The 20213-nt window shown below is 42.8% G+C and overlaps 1 protein-coding gene across 1 annotated transcript; it reads right to left on the bottom strand.

Annotated features, from left to right (window-relative positions):
* Positions 1-1119: 1119 nt before the first annotated feature.
* Positions 1120-18495, bottom strand: PDX1 (pancreatic and duodenal homeobox 1). The gene is made up of 2 exons (XM_088140690.1): positions 17960-18495; positions 1120-2045 (listed from the first exon to the last, which is right to left on the bottom strand). Exons 1-2 carry the CDS (start codon positions 18384-18386, stop codon positions 1645-1647), a joined length of 828 nt encoding a protein of 275 aa, XP_087996816.1. The 5' UTR covers positions 18387-18495; the 3' UTR covers positions 1120-1644.
* Positions 18496-20213: the final 1718 nt, after the last annotated feature.

Below are 20213 nucleotides of genomic sequence, written 5' to 3'. Positions count from 1 at the left end.
CAAATACCAAAAGGCTTGCATCACTCCAGGTTTATGTATATGACCTAGAAATAGTGAACTTTTTGATGGAATCATTTACTAAATGAGAAGATGTCATGTTGAGCCCTCTTTTCTCTTCAGAAGACTAAACCCCACAGCAACCACCGGGGTCAAAAGGGTAGGAACCAGTAAGAGCTGGCGACATCTCTGCTGTGTTACTGTGGCCATTGCCAAAGTGTGAGAAATCATGCGTTATGCCAGGAAAAGATGGGAATGGCCGCTTTAATATCAAATAATATTTAATATTATTTGTAATGTTATTACAATAATAATAAATAATATTTAATATCGAATAAACTAAATATGGTTAGGTGGCCTTTGCTATGGCTGGGATGAGACAAAGGCCATGTCATGGGGACACGTCCATAAGGAATCTTCAAGCTGCAAGTTGGAGAATGCAGGGATGGCGCCCACGTTGGTGTCTCACCCATCCCAGTCAGGATAGGAAGCAGGCCCATTAATGCTGCCACCACCCTGAAAAGTTCCTGTTGTCAACCCTGAAGAGTCTCCATAGAGGTGAAGACTACCAGTCCTATTACCTTTCCATTTTCCCTACATTTCCTATAGCCCTAAGCAGTCTCCAAGATAATATAATTTATGCACATCTATCTCAGGTGTGTCCACAGGATATGGTGAAAAAAGCCAAGATGGTACCACAATGATGCAATTGAAGCTCCATCTTTTTGTCTTTTAATGTGCAATGCACACAAACAGGTAGAGTTTCAAACTGCACCATCACGGCCCCTCATCTTGACCTTTTTCACCACACCCTGCAGATGCCTCTGCCCTCTGAGCAGAACATACTCCCAAGCCAGTGTATATTGAATTGTGGCTTTAGTTGAAAGGCACCTCTCTCTCTCTCTCTCTTTCATCTCAGTGTCTCATAAAATGGCTGCAGTGATGAGTGGAGTCACAAAACCCTGATTTAACTGAAGAGAAGTGGTGGGTTTTCTCCCCAAGATCTCCTCCAGTTTCCCAGGTTGCAAACCATTGACCACTTTATTTTCTGAGGAGGCCTCTGGGAAGTTCAGGCATTGCTGGAAATAAAGATTATGCTTGAGGTTTTGCTTTGCAACATGCTTGTTTCCCATTTTGTTTTTAATTAGAAGAATTTTAAAAAGTAAAGGTGAACTAGGTAGCCTAGGGGGCATATAGGCTACCCAGGAAATATAATTGTATCGCCAACGTTATCCAACACAAGTGAGATCAGAAGGACCAAATACTCATGGATGGCTCTTTCCTCCCACTTCCCCAATTCTGTCAGTGGCTGAATATTTCTCACATGGAAGGATCATTTAATTATCCAGCTTTGAAAATAAACTTTAAAAAACCCTGAAATTGGATTAAAATGGGGGGAAAAGAAACAAAGTACGGAGAAATTGGAAGGGGACTAGCTCTTGTTCTCCTTCCCTCAACCTTCTCCAACCTGGCGCTTTCCAGATGCGTTGGACTACAACTCCCATGAGCTTCACTTCTCATGGGACTTGTAGTCCAATACATGGGTCTTCCTCCTAACGGTCGCCCCTCCAAGGACGCTCGAGAGGCGCGAAGGTTCCACCAGGGGGCGCTCCGGCCCTCGAAGGGCTGTTCGGGACTTTCCGCCCTTCACCGCGTCTCCGGGGGCCGCCGGGGGGAGACGGTGGGGCTGACGGGGAGGAGCAGCTTGGCGACGGGGTGCTCGTCTTCTTGCCCTTCCTCTTTCCCGGGCAGTTCCCCCGAGGACACGGCGCAGTCCTGCTCGGGCTCCTGGCTGCCGCTGCCGCCGCCGCCGCCGCCGCCCGCGCCTCGCTTCTTATCCTCCTCCTTCTTCCACTTCATCCTCCGGTTCTGGAACCAGATCTTGATGTGCCTCTCGGTCAAGTTCAGCATGACGGCCAACTCCACCCGGCGGGGCCTGGAGATGTACTTGTTGAAGAGGAACTCCTTCTCCAGCTCCAGCAGCTGCGCCCTCGTGTAGGCCGTCCGGGTCCTCTTGTTCTCCTCGGGTTCTACCACGTACGAGCCACCTGAGGAAGAACGAGAGTCAGACACCGCCCGGGCTGCGAAAGCGCGGGCTGGATCTTAAGGACTAGAAACTTGAGGGCAATACCAGAAACGCCTGCGGACCCCCTACCTCCGCTTTGTTTGCAGTCGTTCGGGAAGAAAAGAAGGCACTCGCAAGACGAGGATCTATGGTCGAAAGGAGGGGCTATCTAGATGACTGATTAAGCCTAGCTCTATACAGCACCTAGCTAACCTCGACTGATCACGAAAAGCCAACTAGGGTCTGATTGGGTCAGTACTTGGATGGGATAGCACTAGGAGAACCTAAATGGTAGACTAGACTAGGAAATTGGAAAAAAAAAATATTCTGAACTGTTACCAAGCAAACTGCATAGATGTGTTCATGGAGACATCGGGAGTTAAGCTTGACTTAAGAAGGTCTTTATCCTTTGGGGGAACAGAACTGAACCTACCAGACATCTAAAATGGTCACCAGTTACAATTACGGTTCAAAAATTGGATACTTCCCCCCCCCCCCAATTGTTAATCATCTTGCCTGATGCAACTTGAACATCCCCTGTAGTCTTAATAAAAGCATGACCTCTAGGGATTTGAAATATTCAGCAGCACCCTGAAGAAACAAGTCCAGATCCTGATATGCAGAGTTATTAGATGATCATATATTTCTTTTTGAGAACTTAGATAACTTTTTCCCCAACTAATCAATGATTAAATTATATCTATATCTATAAAACAAAGTGTGTAAGTGTGTGTTTGAGCACTGGTACTGTATTTTCAGCTTAATTTGTTTTTGCAATAATGTTATACAATTAAATCAAAATAGATTTTATTTATGTAGGAAATCGTAACTTGGTCCCTGAATAAAATTCCTCCTTGCTGGATAAAAATAAGATCCACTTTCAGTTGCTTGGCATTCTTTCCCAACAGAAAATACCCTGGTATTTGGGGCAGCTGCTTCTATTAACTTTGTATTTCTATTTGTAAGAAACCAATAGAGGGGGAAATTGTTATTTGCTTAAAACACAGCCTCACCCTCCAAACAGGTATTCGCTGGATTCGTTGCTCCGTGGAACCCCTTCCAACCTTTCAGTGCCCGTAAGTAGAAGGTAGAAGACACAAGGCATTTCGCTCTTGCAACAAAATGTAGAGTTAGGGAGGGTTTCCCTGTATGGTTTCAGCAACTACCTCCCTCTCCCATCCCACCTTTCCAACTTCAGAATTTTTCTGAGGTTGCAAAAGATACACTGGTGCCAGTAACTGGCTCTATATTAAAAATTCCCCATCTTGGGTCTTTCACTTTCATCCCTGAGCTGTTAGGCTATGAAGGGTCCTTGGTCTGAATCAGGAAAGGATCCATGTAAAAGTATACCATAGTCCCGCTTGCCTCTTTGCCCTGGAAACGCATTTCCATCTTCTTCCTCTTCCTCCTCCTTTTCTTCTTTGTCTCCCCCTCCTTCTCCTCTTCTACTTCTCCTCTTCTCCTCCTCTCTCCTGCTCTTCCACGTTCCCTTCCTACCTAACCATCATCTAACTAATCCATCCTCTTCTCCCACCCTGCCCACTGGGTAGAACTCCCACCACCTCAATTTCTCACACCAAGATCCATTATGACCATACAGTTTTCAAAATGTTTCTCATTTTCTCACCTAGGATTTCTTGGAGATTCTTCCTGTTCAGGTAAAGTACTAAAGTACCACCGACTCTTCCTCTTCCAAGTCTTCCCTTGTTCTCCATTTGGGAAGATTAATGGCATTTGGTCTCTAGGCACATGAACATGGGCATATTTACATAAGCCTGAACAATCTTTACGCATTTGCCTTTCTCCCGAGTTAATTAATGAAAAAAAAAAACCCAAGGATGGGAGCCAGTGCGTTTGTGCTTGCATTATGCCCAGGGTTTATATAGGTCATAAAGATGCAATAAAGAAAGAGCGTGTTCCTCTTCAAAAGACGAATCATGCAGCTGCAATGAAACACTTGAGGACACGCTTCTGGCCACCCTTCCTTGGGATTCAGCCCCTCAGAACTCAGATGGACACATTTCTCACTAGTCATTGTCTCATTTGCTGATCGGAGGCACCTTCGACAGGAGGCAGAGGCCGGATTCTAATATTATGCTTAACCTGGGTTTGCCAGCAGGGTTCACGTAGCCACCTCAGGAATAAATCCTGAAGTACAATAGTTTACAACAGTTGGCCTTCACACAGTCTTGTTGGGGGAAATAAATCATAGAATCATTTCAGGTTGACCGTATCTGGTTTCATGTCAGTTGAAGGGAATGCGGATAAGCAAAATGAATATGATTGCTGAGCAAAAGAAACTTCCTTAAGTTGGGGAGAGGGGGGGAGAGGAGGATATTTATATTAAGAATTCAAGGGCTTATATCCAAGGAAACCTGCACAGAATTCCTTAGTAAGATGCCATATAGGAAACTTAAAAAAAAAAAAAAAAAGCATGATCACTGCAGTGTATTAAATCCTTTTGTAATTAAAAAAAACTTTTCCAATTTTGCTCCTTATTTTAATGTTTAATGCCATTATCTCCGGTGTTTTTCGTTTGTTTTCCTGTTCAATTCTTCTGCCACCACTTTCTCTCCGCTCTTCTCTTTAAATCCAGAAGCACAGTTATTAAATATCCTCCTATTATATTAGGAAAGTTACACGGCTTCCCAATTTTGTATGCATATATCTGAGTTGCTTCTTCGTGTCGCCGGGCGGAGCATCTCTTTACAAGACACCAGGAATCTTATCCCACCTTGAAGGGTGTTTTCAGGGTCTTTAATAGCGCGAGTTTTCGTCTTGCTGTTATACGGCGGAGGGATGGATATCTTAACGAGTTGCAGTTGGCTGGCTGGCTTTGCTACAAAAGACTAATACGGAGGCAAAAAGCCATTTGCCCCCAGAACAACCCACATCGGGTTCAGATCGGGGCTTTTTTGCGGCTATTTTTCCCTTTATTTTTTTTCTTGGAGGGCTAAGTTTTTCTGCCAGACCGAGTCCTACAAAGGAGGGGCAAAGTAAGCTTAGAAGTTCTCCGGTCCCAACTCTTTCTGAGTCGGGGCAACGCGTGCTTATGCTTGTCCGCCCAGAAGTAATTGCTGCTGAATTCGATGGGGATACGCCGCAGGGGCATAGGTTGGCAGCCTTCGGCTTCAGACTCTTCAAACGGCTTGCCATCGGCGCGTTATCAGTGCCGCGGCGATCGTAAACCAACGGAGTTAAATAAAATAGATCTTATTTATCGCAACCATAGATTCTTCCACCCTCATCAAAAAGTTCTCCAGCGTTTAAACGATGGACAATAAACACGCGCGCAATGAAGCCACGAACGGAAATACTGGCCGGCGAGCCTGAGTTTCATTTTCAATCAGAATCTGATTATTAGCGGGGAAGCCCTGTCGGTCCTATGGAGTCAAGGGAAAGGGACCTCGGAAGCGGGCCTTCTCGGTGGTGGCCTCGCACCTCGGAGTAACCAGCCGCTCCCACGGTTTGGGCCATGGCCCCTTCTCTGCTTTCGTTTCAAAACGCAGCGCAGACCGTCCTTGAAGCAACCGCCCCAGAGAGGTAGTGTTTTATCTAATTCCGCAACGTGTGTTTGATGTCTTTGAACATGTTGTAACAGATAAGTTATGCTATGTAAGTTTAATTGATCCGACCAGAATCGTAGGAGACGCCGCCATATATGGATAAATAAATAAATCAGGTGCAACACTTATTCCTCAGGAAATTTTGATTGCTTCACACTTTTTCTCAAACATAACTAGTAACTTGAATCGCTTCACACTATTTCTCAAGCATGACTAGCAACTTGAATTGCTTCAGCTATATCTGAAACATGACTAGTAACTTGAAACAGTTGAAACTTATTTTGGTCTTGATTGCTTGGTGCTGTTATGAATTCACACACTAGTCTACATTTTAAACAGTTTTCTGCCCCATTGGAACAAACAAGGCATAAAAATTGTCTGTTGAGTTCCATTATATTTAAAAGTATTAGACTTTTTTGGATATGCCATACTTTGACCTAAAATAATGTGAAAAACAATCACATCTATGAATAACTCATGGGTTTCAAATATTTTTGAATATCAACTGGAACATTTATGCTGGAAAAAATAATATACATCATAGCCAATCATATAATTAGAGCATAGACACATTATCCTCTAAAACATTATCCTAGAGCTCTCGTTTATATGCTTTACATAAGGAAATTCAAGAGTAGGAATTTTTACAAAACACTTGCTTATACAGATGTTAAAACCATCCAAATACATGATATATTCTCTTGGAAGAAAACACACATACTCTTCCATCAAATAAATATAAATTGGTTGTCAACTTAGCTTTGGACATATAATTAAGGCAGAAAGATCCATAGATCTTGAGGAAATAAATTGATGGACAAATCCTTGGATATAAAACAGCAGGATTGTACACTGAAATTTGCAAAAGTAGAACTTGTTAGATTGAATGTTAATTTATTCAGATTTTTTTAAAAGTTGGTTTAAAAGGAATTGAATATCAATTCAAGCAGGGAGAAAGTAAATCAGCTTGTGATCTGTGGATTCAAAGGTCATGGCAGCCTTTGTAAGTCGGTGATTCTTGGCCTACAACTTCATATGATAAAAGTCACATCATATAAAATCAGCAGGACCCAGCAGAGCTTAATCTCTAACATGTTTGTGGAGGGAGGTGGGCAGAGAGAGAGAAAGCCTGGGAGCCTAGCGGGACTTCAGCCTTATAGGAATGATGGCTGTGCAGTGTTTGGGAGCACATTCCAAAAAGGTGCCTCAAAGCACGCCCAGGACATAGCACCTATATGCACCTCTTTAAAGTAGCCACATCTCCCCCCAGAGCCCTGTCAGGTGCTGTACCAACAAATCTCTTAAGAGGCTTTTGTGCAGAAGATCAGGCATATTGCTTTAATTGCTTGATTTAAAAACATTGATAAGACAACCCCACTCATAGTTTCTGACTCTGGACAGAGTACTTTAATAACTGATTGTGAAGTATGGAATTAACACTTTTCATTTCCTTCCCTCCCTGACACACTAATGCACCCATAGGCACATGCACGACCCCTCCAAGCAATGTTGTTCTATTTTGTGTTCTATTTTCTTGAAAGAGTTCAGAGCAGTAGATGAATTGAGCTAGGCTGGGCTGGAAAAATCACTGAAGTCCCAGCACCATTGGGATTAATACAGGGGAAAGGGGGAAAAAATTGCTTTTGCTACCTGATGCTAAACACTTTTCAAAATTATCAGCATATTATCAGGTGTTCCTTGTAGAAAATGCATTTTACTATCTTGCAATGTGATTGTGAAGCTTTTATCTAACTACTTATGCATTATGCTCACTGTCAAACTATTTTTATACTTGTATCTAGAATTAAGGATCACTACTAGACATTTGGCTTTTCCTTCGAGGGCTTTCTTGGTATAGAGCCACTTTATGTGAATTATAGAAAAGAAAAAATGCAATATATTATGACCATTTAAGTCATTCATTTTTTTTTTCTTTTGGCCCAGCCTAGCTGGCACTGTTATATAGTAATGTTCACAGTTGCCTTTGAGAGAAGCCCCGCTGACACAGAGTGACTTTTTCTGCACTATAATTTAAATCTCATTAGGAAATTAATCTACCTTCTTAGGTATCAGTTAACACCTCCCCTAGCTTTAGATACCAGATGCTACAATAAGCTATGAATATGCATTTCTCTTTGCACTGATGCCACTACCGGAACCCCAAATCTAGGTGTTGCAAGATACCTGTATGTGCCCAGACTAGTGTTCTTCCTGCTCTGTTAAGACTGTGACTGTGACTGGTAACAACAACAGCCATCATTCAGAAGGTAGCTATTTTCATATTAAACCAGTAGACGTGGCTGGATTTCCTTTCCATGCACTTGAATGTCATTCTGATTAGTATGACCATCTCAGCTAATTTGGAAGATGAGCGGCTTCCAAACTGAATAAATCAAAATAAGAAATACAGGCATCACCTGGGGAAGACTGGTGCAATATTTGTGCCCCCCCCCCCGCCACAAAGCCAGAAAATAAACATATGGTAATATATGGATCAGGATATGGTAATGGTGGAAGCAAAAATGATTTCTAAGGATAGAAAAGGAGGGAGCGATACAGTGAATGGTATCAGTATAAACTAATTTTAGCTATTTTACATATTCAATTTTGCACTGATTGCTTTGCTATTTCTTACTCCTTTTTGGTGCTCTGCATAACGTTTGTTATTCTGAAAGTGAACGGCATGATGGGCTTGTAGGTATGGACATGGTTGGCTCATGCATATTGTATAATGTTAGAGCTATGAATGTCATGCATGCTTACTGCACCAACAGTGTGTTGGGGTTGGTGTGTTTGTTTATTAGATTTCTATCCCATCTTTCATTCAAAAACTTAGGGAGGCCTACAAAGAGCTCCCTCCTTCTATTTTTACCCACAGCAACAACACTACAGGGTCGGTTGGGCTGAGAGAGGATGATTGGCCAAAGTAACCCAACAGATGTCTCTTGTCCAGTGTAGATGAAACCCCAGGTCTCCCGGCTCCTAATCCAACACCTGAACTCCCTCACCTACACTGGCCTCCTTGAGATGAGTTAACCTCTTATAAAAACAGAGTTGAATGTTTCTGAGTGCAATTTTTGGTGGCTGGTCAGTCACTGGAATGATCATGTGTTCATGGCAATTGAAAATGTACATCCCTCATTTATAATTTACTGCTTTCTCTTGGAAACACAGATATAACTGCACTGTAGCTTTGATTAACATGATCGCTAGATAAAACACACACCTCCCCTTATTGTGGTTGCCCTGTTCCAAAACCTTTATAACAGCATGAACTGTTGATTTGCACAGGATAGGAATTCTGCTTTGTTCGTTACATGACAAAATACCTGCTCCTTGGAAAATGACCCAGCACACCATTAGTCAGACTTTGCTGGACTAAATGGGTGCCGAATTTGATCAGATGCTGGATGGGAAATATGTCACTTCATTAGTACTCTGATATGCTGTGCCTGACTAGAACTGGGTTGTAAATTGGAGGTGATTTTAAAAAGGTGTTGAATTTTTTTACAAAATGTAATTGAACACACTGTTTGACTTCTGCATACTTGAAAATAAATTACCATGTTATTTAAAATCCATTTAATCAAGGTTCATTTGCCAAATTATCTCACCCAGAAGCACATCCCTAGCATGTTTGTTTTTCATTTTCTGATTTATTTCTGTGATTCTTTTGCTCCATCTTCTCCCCTCTAGGCTTCTGAGACTAGTCCATCATTTTTATTTCCTAGGACCGACTTCCACAATCTGATATCTTTCAGACGTTTTGGAGTATAACACCCATTAGTCTGTAAGGCAACTATTCAAGAATAATGGTCATTGTAGCTCTAAATATCTGAAAAGCATCTAGTCAGGGACTGTCCCTGAACAATTGTGATGTTCATGCATTTTCCCTGACACACACTTCACTACCACAATTCAGTATCAAATATTGCACCAATGTCCGTGCACATATAGTAGGGCTTTGGTTTTGTCACTCTATATTGCAGTCCTAACACACTAATTATTTAACATTTTGAAAGGAAACAAAGCCCCATAAATTCAGAATGTATTTTAGCTAATTAAGGCTGAAATCCTAGATACTGTACAGTTTCCTCTGAGTAAGCCTCTGAGCAGGGATCCATAAGATTGTTCTGTAAATGGGATTCAAGAATTAACAGGATTTATTAAGGCTTCACTAAGACATTCCCATCTTGGGAGATATGGATGATATCTTCTCTTGTGACCTTCCCTAATTAGTTAATAAGGCAAGTCATATTTCCCCCAAGCATTAATTTATAAATGTGATCATTGATTTTATTTCAGCTACCATGCCTGCCTGGTTTCATTACATAATTTTTCTTTATTGCAATTTTTTAAAAATAAGTTTGTTAGTTTTAATTATTGTAAATCATCTTAAGTAATGGATGGTGCATGCACATACCCACACATACACACAAACATATCGTTAAGTGGATTTAGTCACCAGCAATACAGTCTGTAGAGTACATAGATTTTTTAAAAAAATGTTTTGATTCTTTGCATGAATTATTGATTGCTTCCATTTTTCTGCAAAAAAAAAAAAAAAAGGAGGGGAGCATTTATTTATTATTTAACAGTTGGCCTGGATTGCACCATACATTTTGGACCCTGTAGGTAGTCACTCACACCCTGGTCATCTCACAATTGGACTACTGCAATGCACTGTACATGGAACTGCCCTTGAAGACCATCTGGAAGGTACAGCTGGTTCAAAATGCAGTGATATAAGTAGTAATGGGCATTTCTCATCATGCCCATGTGTCCCCACTGCCATCTGAGCTGCATTGGCTGCCAGTTGGCTTCTGGGTGCAATTCAAGGTGTTGATTGTTACCTTTAAAGCTCTTCATGGTTATCTGCCATTGTTTCTACCTCTCCAGTACCTTCAGGCAGAGTGGGTGCACTCCCAGTCCCATCATCTTACAGGACCTAGGAACCATGCCTTCCCTCCCTCCCTCCCCCCCCCCCACCTTCTGGACCAGCATCCCCCAGAGATACTGATGGCACTCTCTCTCCTAGGATTCTGAAAAGCCCTTAAAAATGGCTTTGATCCCAGACCTGGATTTAATGTGTTGGGTGTCTGTGTCTGTGTGTTGTCATGCTTTGTTTTCTTCTTTTTAGTCTGGGCTGTCTTGTTTTATGCTTTTAATTGTTTTTAATTATTTTAATTATTATATTTTGTAAGATGCCCAGAGTCCACTGGAGTGGACAGCTATATTAAATCTAAATTATTTTTATTATTTAGTTTTCAGTTACATGAAATGAGGGGCTAACACTGAAACAATAATCCAGAACTATTTAAAATCCATCTCCATTGGTTTGCCTATTAGATTTTGAATGGAAATGCTTTTGAAATTCTTTCAAAAATGAAGACTAATTAGTTTTCACACCCCCTCATTCCAAGTCAGCTATATATTGAATGTAAATACTCAGAAGATATTCGAGCATTTAGCCAATATCTCATGGGTAACATTTTTAGGACAGAAACGTTGTGGGAAAACCATTTCAGGCTGAAAGCATCATCAGACACAGTCACTTTAATTTTGCCTGTTTCAGAATAAACCTGGGAATCTCCCAGTGTCTTTTGTGTCTTTCAAGAAATAAAGCGGAGGGGGTTTAAAAATCAGTTTATTATATGGCTGGGCAAAACCTGAGTCCAGGAGCACATTTCATGAAGTTATTTAAATCCCAGCCTTCAGACAGAATGGCTGGAGACGTGAAAGTGTGCATTTCTGTCGAATCAAGCCTCAATAAGGAGAATCAATTATCATACTTTTCCTGCAGAAGATTGTGGAAGCAATTAGATTTAAAAGTATAGTGGCTAAAATGAGGTGATTAAAGCAAGGTTGGCAGATAACAGCGAAAATAATCCAGCTGAGCTTCCACTGAAGTGAATGGGAGTGTAGCAAGACTGCTCTGATTCAACTCCCATACCTTTCAATGGGGTTTGACCCAAGATATGTTTTAAGCTTTGATGGTCTTTGATAAGTCATTTTGGCATCAAATTCAAGGTGCAAACATTCGCCCACACGGATGCAACATCAAATACTTTGGGGGGGGGATTATTTCTGAGTAGGGACATTTACAGAATTGCACCCTGTATTATCCTCAAGGCAAATGAAAATGTCCCGCAGAGTTCGAGGGAATGATTGCCAGAAAATGTTCCCATGGCCAAGTTTTTCTATCACGCAAACTTGTGCCAAAACATTAAAAGGGGGGGGGGGAGATCTACCGAAACCAAACGGATTTCCTGAGGGCAAATGTAAAGCAAATACACCCCAGAGAGAAACCACACCATCACGCAGCATCATGTACATTCAAGTCAGACAGAAAACTATGAAACGGGGCACAAAGAGCATGGCGGGCACTCATTTGTCCTGCAGTTTTGAAGGATCTCCGGATCTAAAATAATTTCAGGAGGAAAAATTGGTGTCGGTTAAGATTCGAAGCAGCTGTAAGGTAGCTCAGCAGGCTGAAGATCAGAACTGCCCTGGCTTCAAACCCTTGCAAATGATGGCCCGCTTCTCCGATTCTAAATTACCTCGCGCTCTTGTTTTAAACTGCTACGCCAAATTTTTGCACACTTTTTCCCCTTGTTACGGCAGGTCTAGTTGTTCCGTGAAGGAATTTTTAGCTTACTTAAAAATAAGACCCACTGAAGTCAGCGGGAGGCAACCTTGGAAGAACAGAGAATTGCAGTCGGAGATTCCGTGGGATTTAATACAAAGGGACTTGCTTTTGAGTAGATACACGTAAACTGCTATTGTTGTAACTACTACTACCCAAAAAGAAATCCCATTCAGTTCAATGGGAATTTATTTCTAGTTAAGAGTCTCCTTAGGACTTCACCTATGCCTCTTACAGCAAATCCAATTCTGTGTAGCAAATTTAACTAATTCGTTTCAGTCCACGAACGTTTTTCCCCCCAATAGGCCGTACAGTTTAATGCATTTCAGCTTATTTATTTAAAAAATAATACCACTGGTCGTATAAAATGTATATTGCTATACGACTTTATAGGAAGGGGGCCACATACACAAATTTATTCGTCCGTTTGTTATTTCGCAGTCTTTTTTGTTTTGGGGGGACGGCATCGTTTCCCCCTCTCTTTCGTCCCCTGGCACCTTTATAATCCCATGTGGGCTCCTAATGACCTGAACTGGCCACGAGAGTAAGTCTGCTTGAACGGTTTCTCCCAGCTAAGAAAATGTAGGCACCCCCCCCCGCCCCCATTTCTCCTATCTGTTCTTACAAAGCCCTTAATGCAATATTTGCCGAAAGGCGTGACCCGCTGAGCGCAGGACGCAGGGCGCGATAACATTGTGCTGCCGGAGACCGACCCGCTCTTCCCCCAACTGCCCTTCCTGGCGCTTGGCTCAATCTCCCCGGGTCGGGAAGGAACGGCAACTCCCTCTACTCCCTGGAGGCGAGCCCCTGGCCGCAAAAACAGCCCCGCGTCTTGCGCTCCTTTCAGGGCAAACGCTCCTTCAGGGTCAGGCAGGATGTGCTGGGCGGCAGATTTTCCCGACCGCGTTTCGCGAGACCGGTTCCGGATGTAGAAAAGAGCGTCGTTCGCTTCTAGCGCGAAGGGAAGAGAAAGGGCTCGGCAGTCTGTTGCATCACGGTGATTTCCAGACACTTAACGCTCCAGGCCTCTGCGCCTTGATTCCAAAAGAAGCTGCGCAATTTACTTTGAGGTCAGTTAGAGTTTGCATCCGAAAGGAGGGTTTGGGTCCACGAAAGCTTGTGAGTTAATACAGGCGACCGCCTTTCCGGGGCCACAAGAGTTTCCGAAGGCAGAAAGGATTATTGCTGTCTCTGCTGGGGCTCCACAGCCTGGGTGGAAAACAACTGGTGCCCAGAATTATAGAACGATCCTCCTTAGCAAAGCGCGGCGGCTTTGCTTTGGACTGTCCGTCTGAAATGGTTGAACTTCCTGGTGGATCCCACGTGGCCTTCTTAAAAGCAACTCGCACAGTGTAAAGGCACATTCCCACTGTAGTTTTTGCTGGACTTTAAATAACCGCGATCCAGTCGAATTATTAGGAAAGAGAAATCCTGGAGGATATAATGGGATTTATTAAAAAAGCGTGTTGTTTTTATTTCGTTCCAAGGACACATGTATTGAATGGATGCTAGTTACGTACATTCACGTCAAACTGCACTTTCAGAACTTTCGTGAAAAACCCAAATCTCCCAGCTGCCTGCATCCTAAAATAAGCCTAGGGATTTCCACTGGGAATATATGGGTCTGTTCCTAGATGGATGTGTTGGGGATGAGATGTCAATATCAGTCCTATCAATGCTGTTCCTAATCTAATTCTGCCCAAATAGCCATTAGTAGCTGGTGCTCCGGCGGGCATAAACATCTCTATTAGCATCCAAATTGCTCAGTCCGAAGAAGGTTGGCATCTGTGATCCCAGAAGGGCCAGTTAAAGCCTTTCACTCTCTTTTCTGGATTCCTAGTAGAGTGTTCAGTGTGTGTTGTGCATGTACAATTTCATGGATCTCATTCTCTTTGCAGCAACTTCTTTTATTATTTCACACTGAATACAGACTGGTGTACAAGTGCAGATGTTAAAGCCGTATTTAATTTTTATCGTTAGAAGTGGACCCGCAGCGGTGTCATTTTCACACAAATAAGTTTAGAATCAGCACACAAAGTTTCTTCTAAGCCTGGACCATCCGTCCATCCATTATAGTTTTACGGGACTATATTCCAGTAGGATTTAATGGAAAGTCAGTGCCTGCAGCTTTACATCTTTGCACTATATTGAATTTGCCCCCAAAAGATATTAACTGTCCATTAACACAAAACAACCTTCAAGGTTGGGGAATACGAGATGCACCAGAGTTACAATCCTGGCCCTTCTGTCAGCGGTGCAAGCCTTTGTCAATTTACAACGTCAGTTCCCTGGTATTTAAAGGGGTTATTCCTTAGCAAATGCGTTAAGGACTCTTAATCGGTCAACCCAATTTCCGCATCTGTCTTCACAGAATCCGGGCACCACCTTCACTGGTTTCAGGTAAAATCAATACAGAGTCTCTCTCCACAGCCACCTTCCTGTTTCAGTCCATTTGTGGTCTTATCGGTGGCCCTGAGAAGGTCACAGCTTGAAGAAGCAACTCGGTCTGATCCTCTGCAGGTGTATGCAATTCAGTTCTAGTAAACTGAGCAAACGCGGCCTCTCTACCCCCAGCTGGAGCAGGAGGGGGGTCAGTTCTGCCCTCCTATGAGGTTGCCTTTCAGTAGGTTGCAAGCCAGAAGTGATGCAAAACTGCCTTGCGGGCCAGCTTTCCTGCTTCTCTCGCATTTCTGCTGGGAAGGCGGATCCCTCGGCATTATCCCTTTTTCTGGATGAGTATTTGACTCACGTCTTGGGATAGCAAAAGCCACATGAAAAAAACTTGTTGTTCTCCTTCCCCACCCTCCACTGGAATTTAATTAGAAACAGGGTTTTTATCCATACAATCAATTAAAGCAAAGTGCTTGGAGTCATACATATTTAAATGGAAACCATTGCTGCATTGACTGCTAAAGACCATTCTGTCTCTTGGAACTGAATACATCAATTCACTGGTTTTTTTTAAACTACAAATGGCTCCATCATTTTAAAATCAAAATACAGCATCTTGGATGTCACACACAACACTCTTAAAGAGAGGGCTTAGAATTGAATTTTCCCACCCTGAAAAGTTTAATATTTCCCAGTCTGTGTATTTAAAATGCAATACTTTCAAAGAGGTATAGTACTTCAAAATACAAGAGAATAAAATATGGCATTCTTATTACCCTTTTTTCTTTTTTTTTTTTAATAAAAAAAAAGTGTGAGCAAATGCCCAGGTTAAGGACAACTATTTTACAGAACGACTTTGGAGTCACACCCCAGTGAACTGTAACTAAAGAGGATTGGAGCAGTCTCCCCAAACTCCACTCAAAGGGTCCTTTACAGACACATCCCAAACAAGTGTGATATGAAAACAACCACAGACCAAGGGCAGATTTAGTATGAGATTCAGCTCTAGGTTTGTAGTGCCAACTCAGCAATTCCTTAAGAGTCTCTTTCCTTCATTGTGTTAATTACATTACAGAAATATAGTCAGTTATGATCTCGCCAGCCTGTTTATTCTTTCTAGAGCGTTAACTCATGTTGCAGGAAACAAAAATTCTGGAGAGTCATGAGCCATTTAAAACAAAAACAAAAACAAATGAATATCATAATATGTTTGTGAACTACACTTCCCTTCATCAGAAGCCGCTGAAAGTGAACTGTGGGCCCCAAGAAACCTATGCCATAATAAACACGCCAGTGTTTGAAATGACAGATCTGATTCTTTGATGCTTTATTAGTTAATTGGGCTCCAATTAACATTAATTAATTTGCAGGATGAATGATATCCACAAAAATAAGGTTTAATGTGGTCTTGTCTTTTTCCAAAAGCCTTTACTCTGGAAAGAGGTTAGGATGTGCAATTGGAGTTTGGAATTCCTTGTATCTTAAGCATGGCTACTCAAAAATAAGTCCCCCCGTGTTTATTCAGGCTGATATTTCTTTAGCAATTACAATTAAGACTGCAAGCATTCATTCGTTGCTATCTAATTACATCAGAGAAGTGAAAACTGCTGCCATTTTGCTAAATGCATGAGTAAAACTTTTGAGAGTCAAAATGGATAATAGTGGTAATAATGACAATGACGACAACAATGATGGTGGTTTGCATTCTCTGCTAGGTTCCTTACAAAGACCAATTGCTCCCTGCAAGAAAATCAATCTGTTGTCATCGTAAAGTGTCTTCCCAGTTTCAGCTAGAAAACAGAAAGTCTCATTCTGTGAAGCAGACAGGTAGAATTGGGGTGCAACAGAGCAGAGCCCCGCTCAAGAGAATGAACTAACAGGAGAGCCCTCTAATACAGCAGACTGAGTTTACCATAATTTGAAGGAAGAGAAGTTTACCAAGGCAAAGTGCGCAACTTTTACCAGGCTGAGCTACGCCCTTAGCTCTGAGTGGTCTGCAAAGTAGTGAATGGAACCAGAACGAAAACTCCATTTCATGTCTTTCATTAAACTGAACTACTGTACAATCAAAACAATTACTGAATTTAACAGTTTCTCTTTTCAGTCACATTCAAAGTTACATGAATTCTTTGGGAGCGTACCCAAGGTTTTCTGGGTGCAAAGGGCTGTGAAGCTTCAAGTTTAAATAAACTTCTAAATAAACCCTGAAACCTCCATTTATTCTAGAGCCTAAAGTTACTTCACAGAGCACTGCTTTAACATTTGAAAGCACAGGCAGAGTGCTTTAAAAGCAACTACAACCTTATTTTAGTTTTTTGGCATTCAGCGTTTTTTGATTTGATAATCTCTGGAAAGTCAATCATTGATTTATTACATTTCTAGATCATTCCCCTATTTCAATACATGCTATGTTAAGTGGCTTAGGGATAGGACTTACTTCTGAGTAAACAAAAGAGATTTATTGTAGAGCAAATCACACAAAGCTATTCCATGCTTTCACATCCAGAAAAATACAGTGCTGTGTTACTTTCTTTATGTGGGATCCTCAATGAACTTAGAGGAAGTATCTTTCAGTAGTATTATTAGTTACTGTGCCAGCCTTCTAGATAAGTTGTAGTACAACTTCCAGTTTCTACAACCAGTTTGGGAATGATGGAAATTGTATTTCAACCCATGTGAGAGTTCCAGGACCCTGGATAGGAACATGAATATCCTACATTCAGGCACCATTCATTAAATTTCAGCAGCATTCTGACCTATTCACTCCTACCTTCAGCTCAGGGCAATTTTCAAGGGCTCGCTGGAATCCTTTCAGGATCAACAGGCACAGGAGCGTGCTGTAACGGAGGCTGTATTTGCACCACATGCTTAAGTGACATTTACCCATAGTTTACTTAACCCATTTTCCCAGGTTTATACATCACACTAAACTATAATGTCTAGAATTGGGTTTGCAGAACCACTCTAAGATAAAACATGGCTGGTTTGGGGTTTTTTTTTTTTTTCCTTTAATGGTGACCCCCCCTCCCCTGTCCAATGAGAAAGCCCACTTCCTTGATTGGCCAGCCTTTTCTAACTGGGCACTCTCTGGATATGCAGGATTACAACCATTTTTATCCTCAGCCAGCAGCCAGGGCGCTGACTGGGAATGGTGCAAACTGCAGTCCAAGATATCCGAGGGAGTCTCCAGTTTGGAGATGGCTAAACGCTGGTCCCCACGAGAGGCAAGGGAGCGGGACCGAGGAGAGGCGTTCTTCTTCGGCCCTAGGCAGAAAGAAGACGAAAGCGCCTTACCCGTGCCAGCCCACTGTCCTTTCCAGGCGTGCGACTTGGTCGATTTCATCCATGGGAAGGGCAGCGGCGCTCTGGGCTGCTCCAGCATCCCCGCCTCGGTCCCTTCTCCGAAGGGAAGCGCCTCCTGCTGCGGATGAGACAGCTGAGCGGGATGGTGGGGGGGAAGGGGGTGGAGGTGCGGAATGCCCGGCTCCTCTGAGAGCGGGGGCACTTCGTAGGGGGAAATGTCCGGCGGGCTGCCCTGGTCCAAGGCCCCCAAAACACTGGCGTAAGGAGACTGCTGTTGCTGCTGCCGGCCCATGTACAGGCAGGCGGGGGGGCTCGAGTTGTAATCCGGGGGCTGCGATCTCTGGAAGGCGCACGGCTCCTTGTAGAGCGGTTGGCTGGTGCCGCTGCCGGAGGCGTAATACTGCTCTTCGGCGTTCATGGCGCGCGGGGCCCCGCAGAGAACGTTCCCAGGGCGCAGGTGGAGGGGCGCACCTTTGACGGCTGGTTCACCTGCCCGAGCAGCGGATGGAGTCCCAGGTCCGGGGCACCCGGGGGGCTTTTCGATTGGCTCGCTGACCGTCCGCGTGAACCGGCCTCGGGTTCCCATTGGGCGACCCTTTCCCAATCAGAAGGAGCGCTTCTTGAGGCTTGGAACTTTGGCGTTTCTTTCGCTTTCCTCGTAACCAGAGATTTTTTTCCTTTCTCTGGCGGGGATCCAGCGGCGAAGCTTCCCGCCTCCTCCCTTCGGAACGGCGCTGTGTGCGCGGCTCCAGCACCACGTGGCTCTGCTCCAGCCTCACCTGAGCCCGCGGAGCCGCAGAGGTCAGCGCAGGAACCCGGGCGCCGAGAGTTAAAGCTAGAGACCCTGTGAGCATACACAGAGTTCATTGCCCCCGAACCTGCTTAAGACCATTTAATAATTACCGTTCCCCATTTAAGAAAATGACAACTTGCGTCTGGATAGCTATAGTCAGTGGATTTTGGTTTCAGGCTTAATCTCTAATTCTGACACCTCTGTTATACCGACGTAGATTAAACCATCATCATCATCATATACTTCGAATAAGTTTGCATGGAGTGTTAGTTGTGCAGTCAGACTTCTGTGAAGCCCGATGATTTCTGTTGAACAAGTCTAGCCTTTTCTTGCCACTGTAAAGTCTCGGAAGTGTATTATGATGTAAGATTGCCCGGACTCCTGTCCATCTGAACAAAGTTCACAGAGGCTAATAGCTACTATAAATGCTGCTGTGCATGGCTAGAAAAGAAATCCACTGCTTTGTGTAAAAAACAAAAACTCAATTTCTGGATAGCAACAGAAAAACCTGAGAAGAGGGCAGGGAGGGGTGTCAAATTGTGGAGCAAGGCAGGTGGTACTGTTTCTAGCTCAATCAACAAGTGTCCAACATTGTTGAATTTTAAACCTCTAGCCTGGGAAACCTGTTGACCTGCGTGAATTCTATCAGCCAGAGATTAGAAAGGCCACTAGCTGCTTATCACCTTTTCACAGTTCCTGCAAGCAAGGAAGTTCAGCCTGCAAACAGAACAGGAACATTTCCAAAAACCTTTCACATACGCCGTGCTTAGAAATAATGCTGAATTAAAGCAAGACAAAATGGGAGTCATCGCACTCTGCCAAAGCAAGTTAATTTTTTTTTTTTTTAACATGTTCCCTAGCATACAACAGAGACCTGGTAAATACCTCTGAAAAGTAGCAATCTGTCACATTGTAAAATAGCTCAAAATAGATATGTTCATGTATATATATTAATGTAATTTATATCAGTATTAATATAATTACTAAATTAATAAATAGTAATATATATTAATATTGTGTATAATATAATATATAATCACGATTTTCTTTATTAAATTATGTTTTTGTTTATTATTAAGCTATAGAACTGTGTTAACACTGGCAAACTGTGAGTTATTATACATATACCTTCTGTATTTTATATACAGTAACTCATATCATGGAGTACACTAGATAGATACGCACACACACAAGCATATGTGTATACATCTGCATATACCTATATATTCTGTCCGAGGCTAAAACCCATCTTAGTCCAACATTGTGATTCCCGCCCTTGCCAAGCATATTCCGCTGGGGTGCTTGCAATCAGAATATGGGCGCATACCTCTCTCCCACTTTTGTTCTCCCACAACTGGGTATCATGAGCCACCCAGAGTTGCTTGGAGTTGGGTGGCATCAAATAAAATAAACTATATGTGGAGGCATGCCACGCCAGCTGCAGGTACTCTG

Source organism: Python bivittatus, unplaced genomic scaffold, assembly GCF_059951505.1.
Source record: "Python bivittatus isolate LINGU-HERP-01145 unplaced genomic scaffold, Pbiv_v1 ctg000340_np1212, whole genome shotgun sequence".
NCBI lineage: Eukaryota > Metazoa > Chordata > Lepidosauria > Squamata > Pythonidae > Python > Python bivittatus.
Note: the sequence above shows the minus strand (reverse complement) of the source record. Positions and strands in the feature narration are given on the sequence as shown.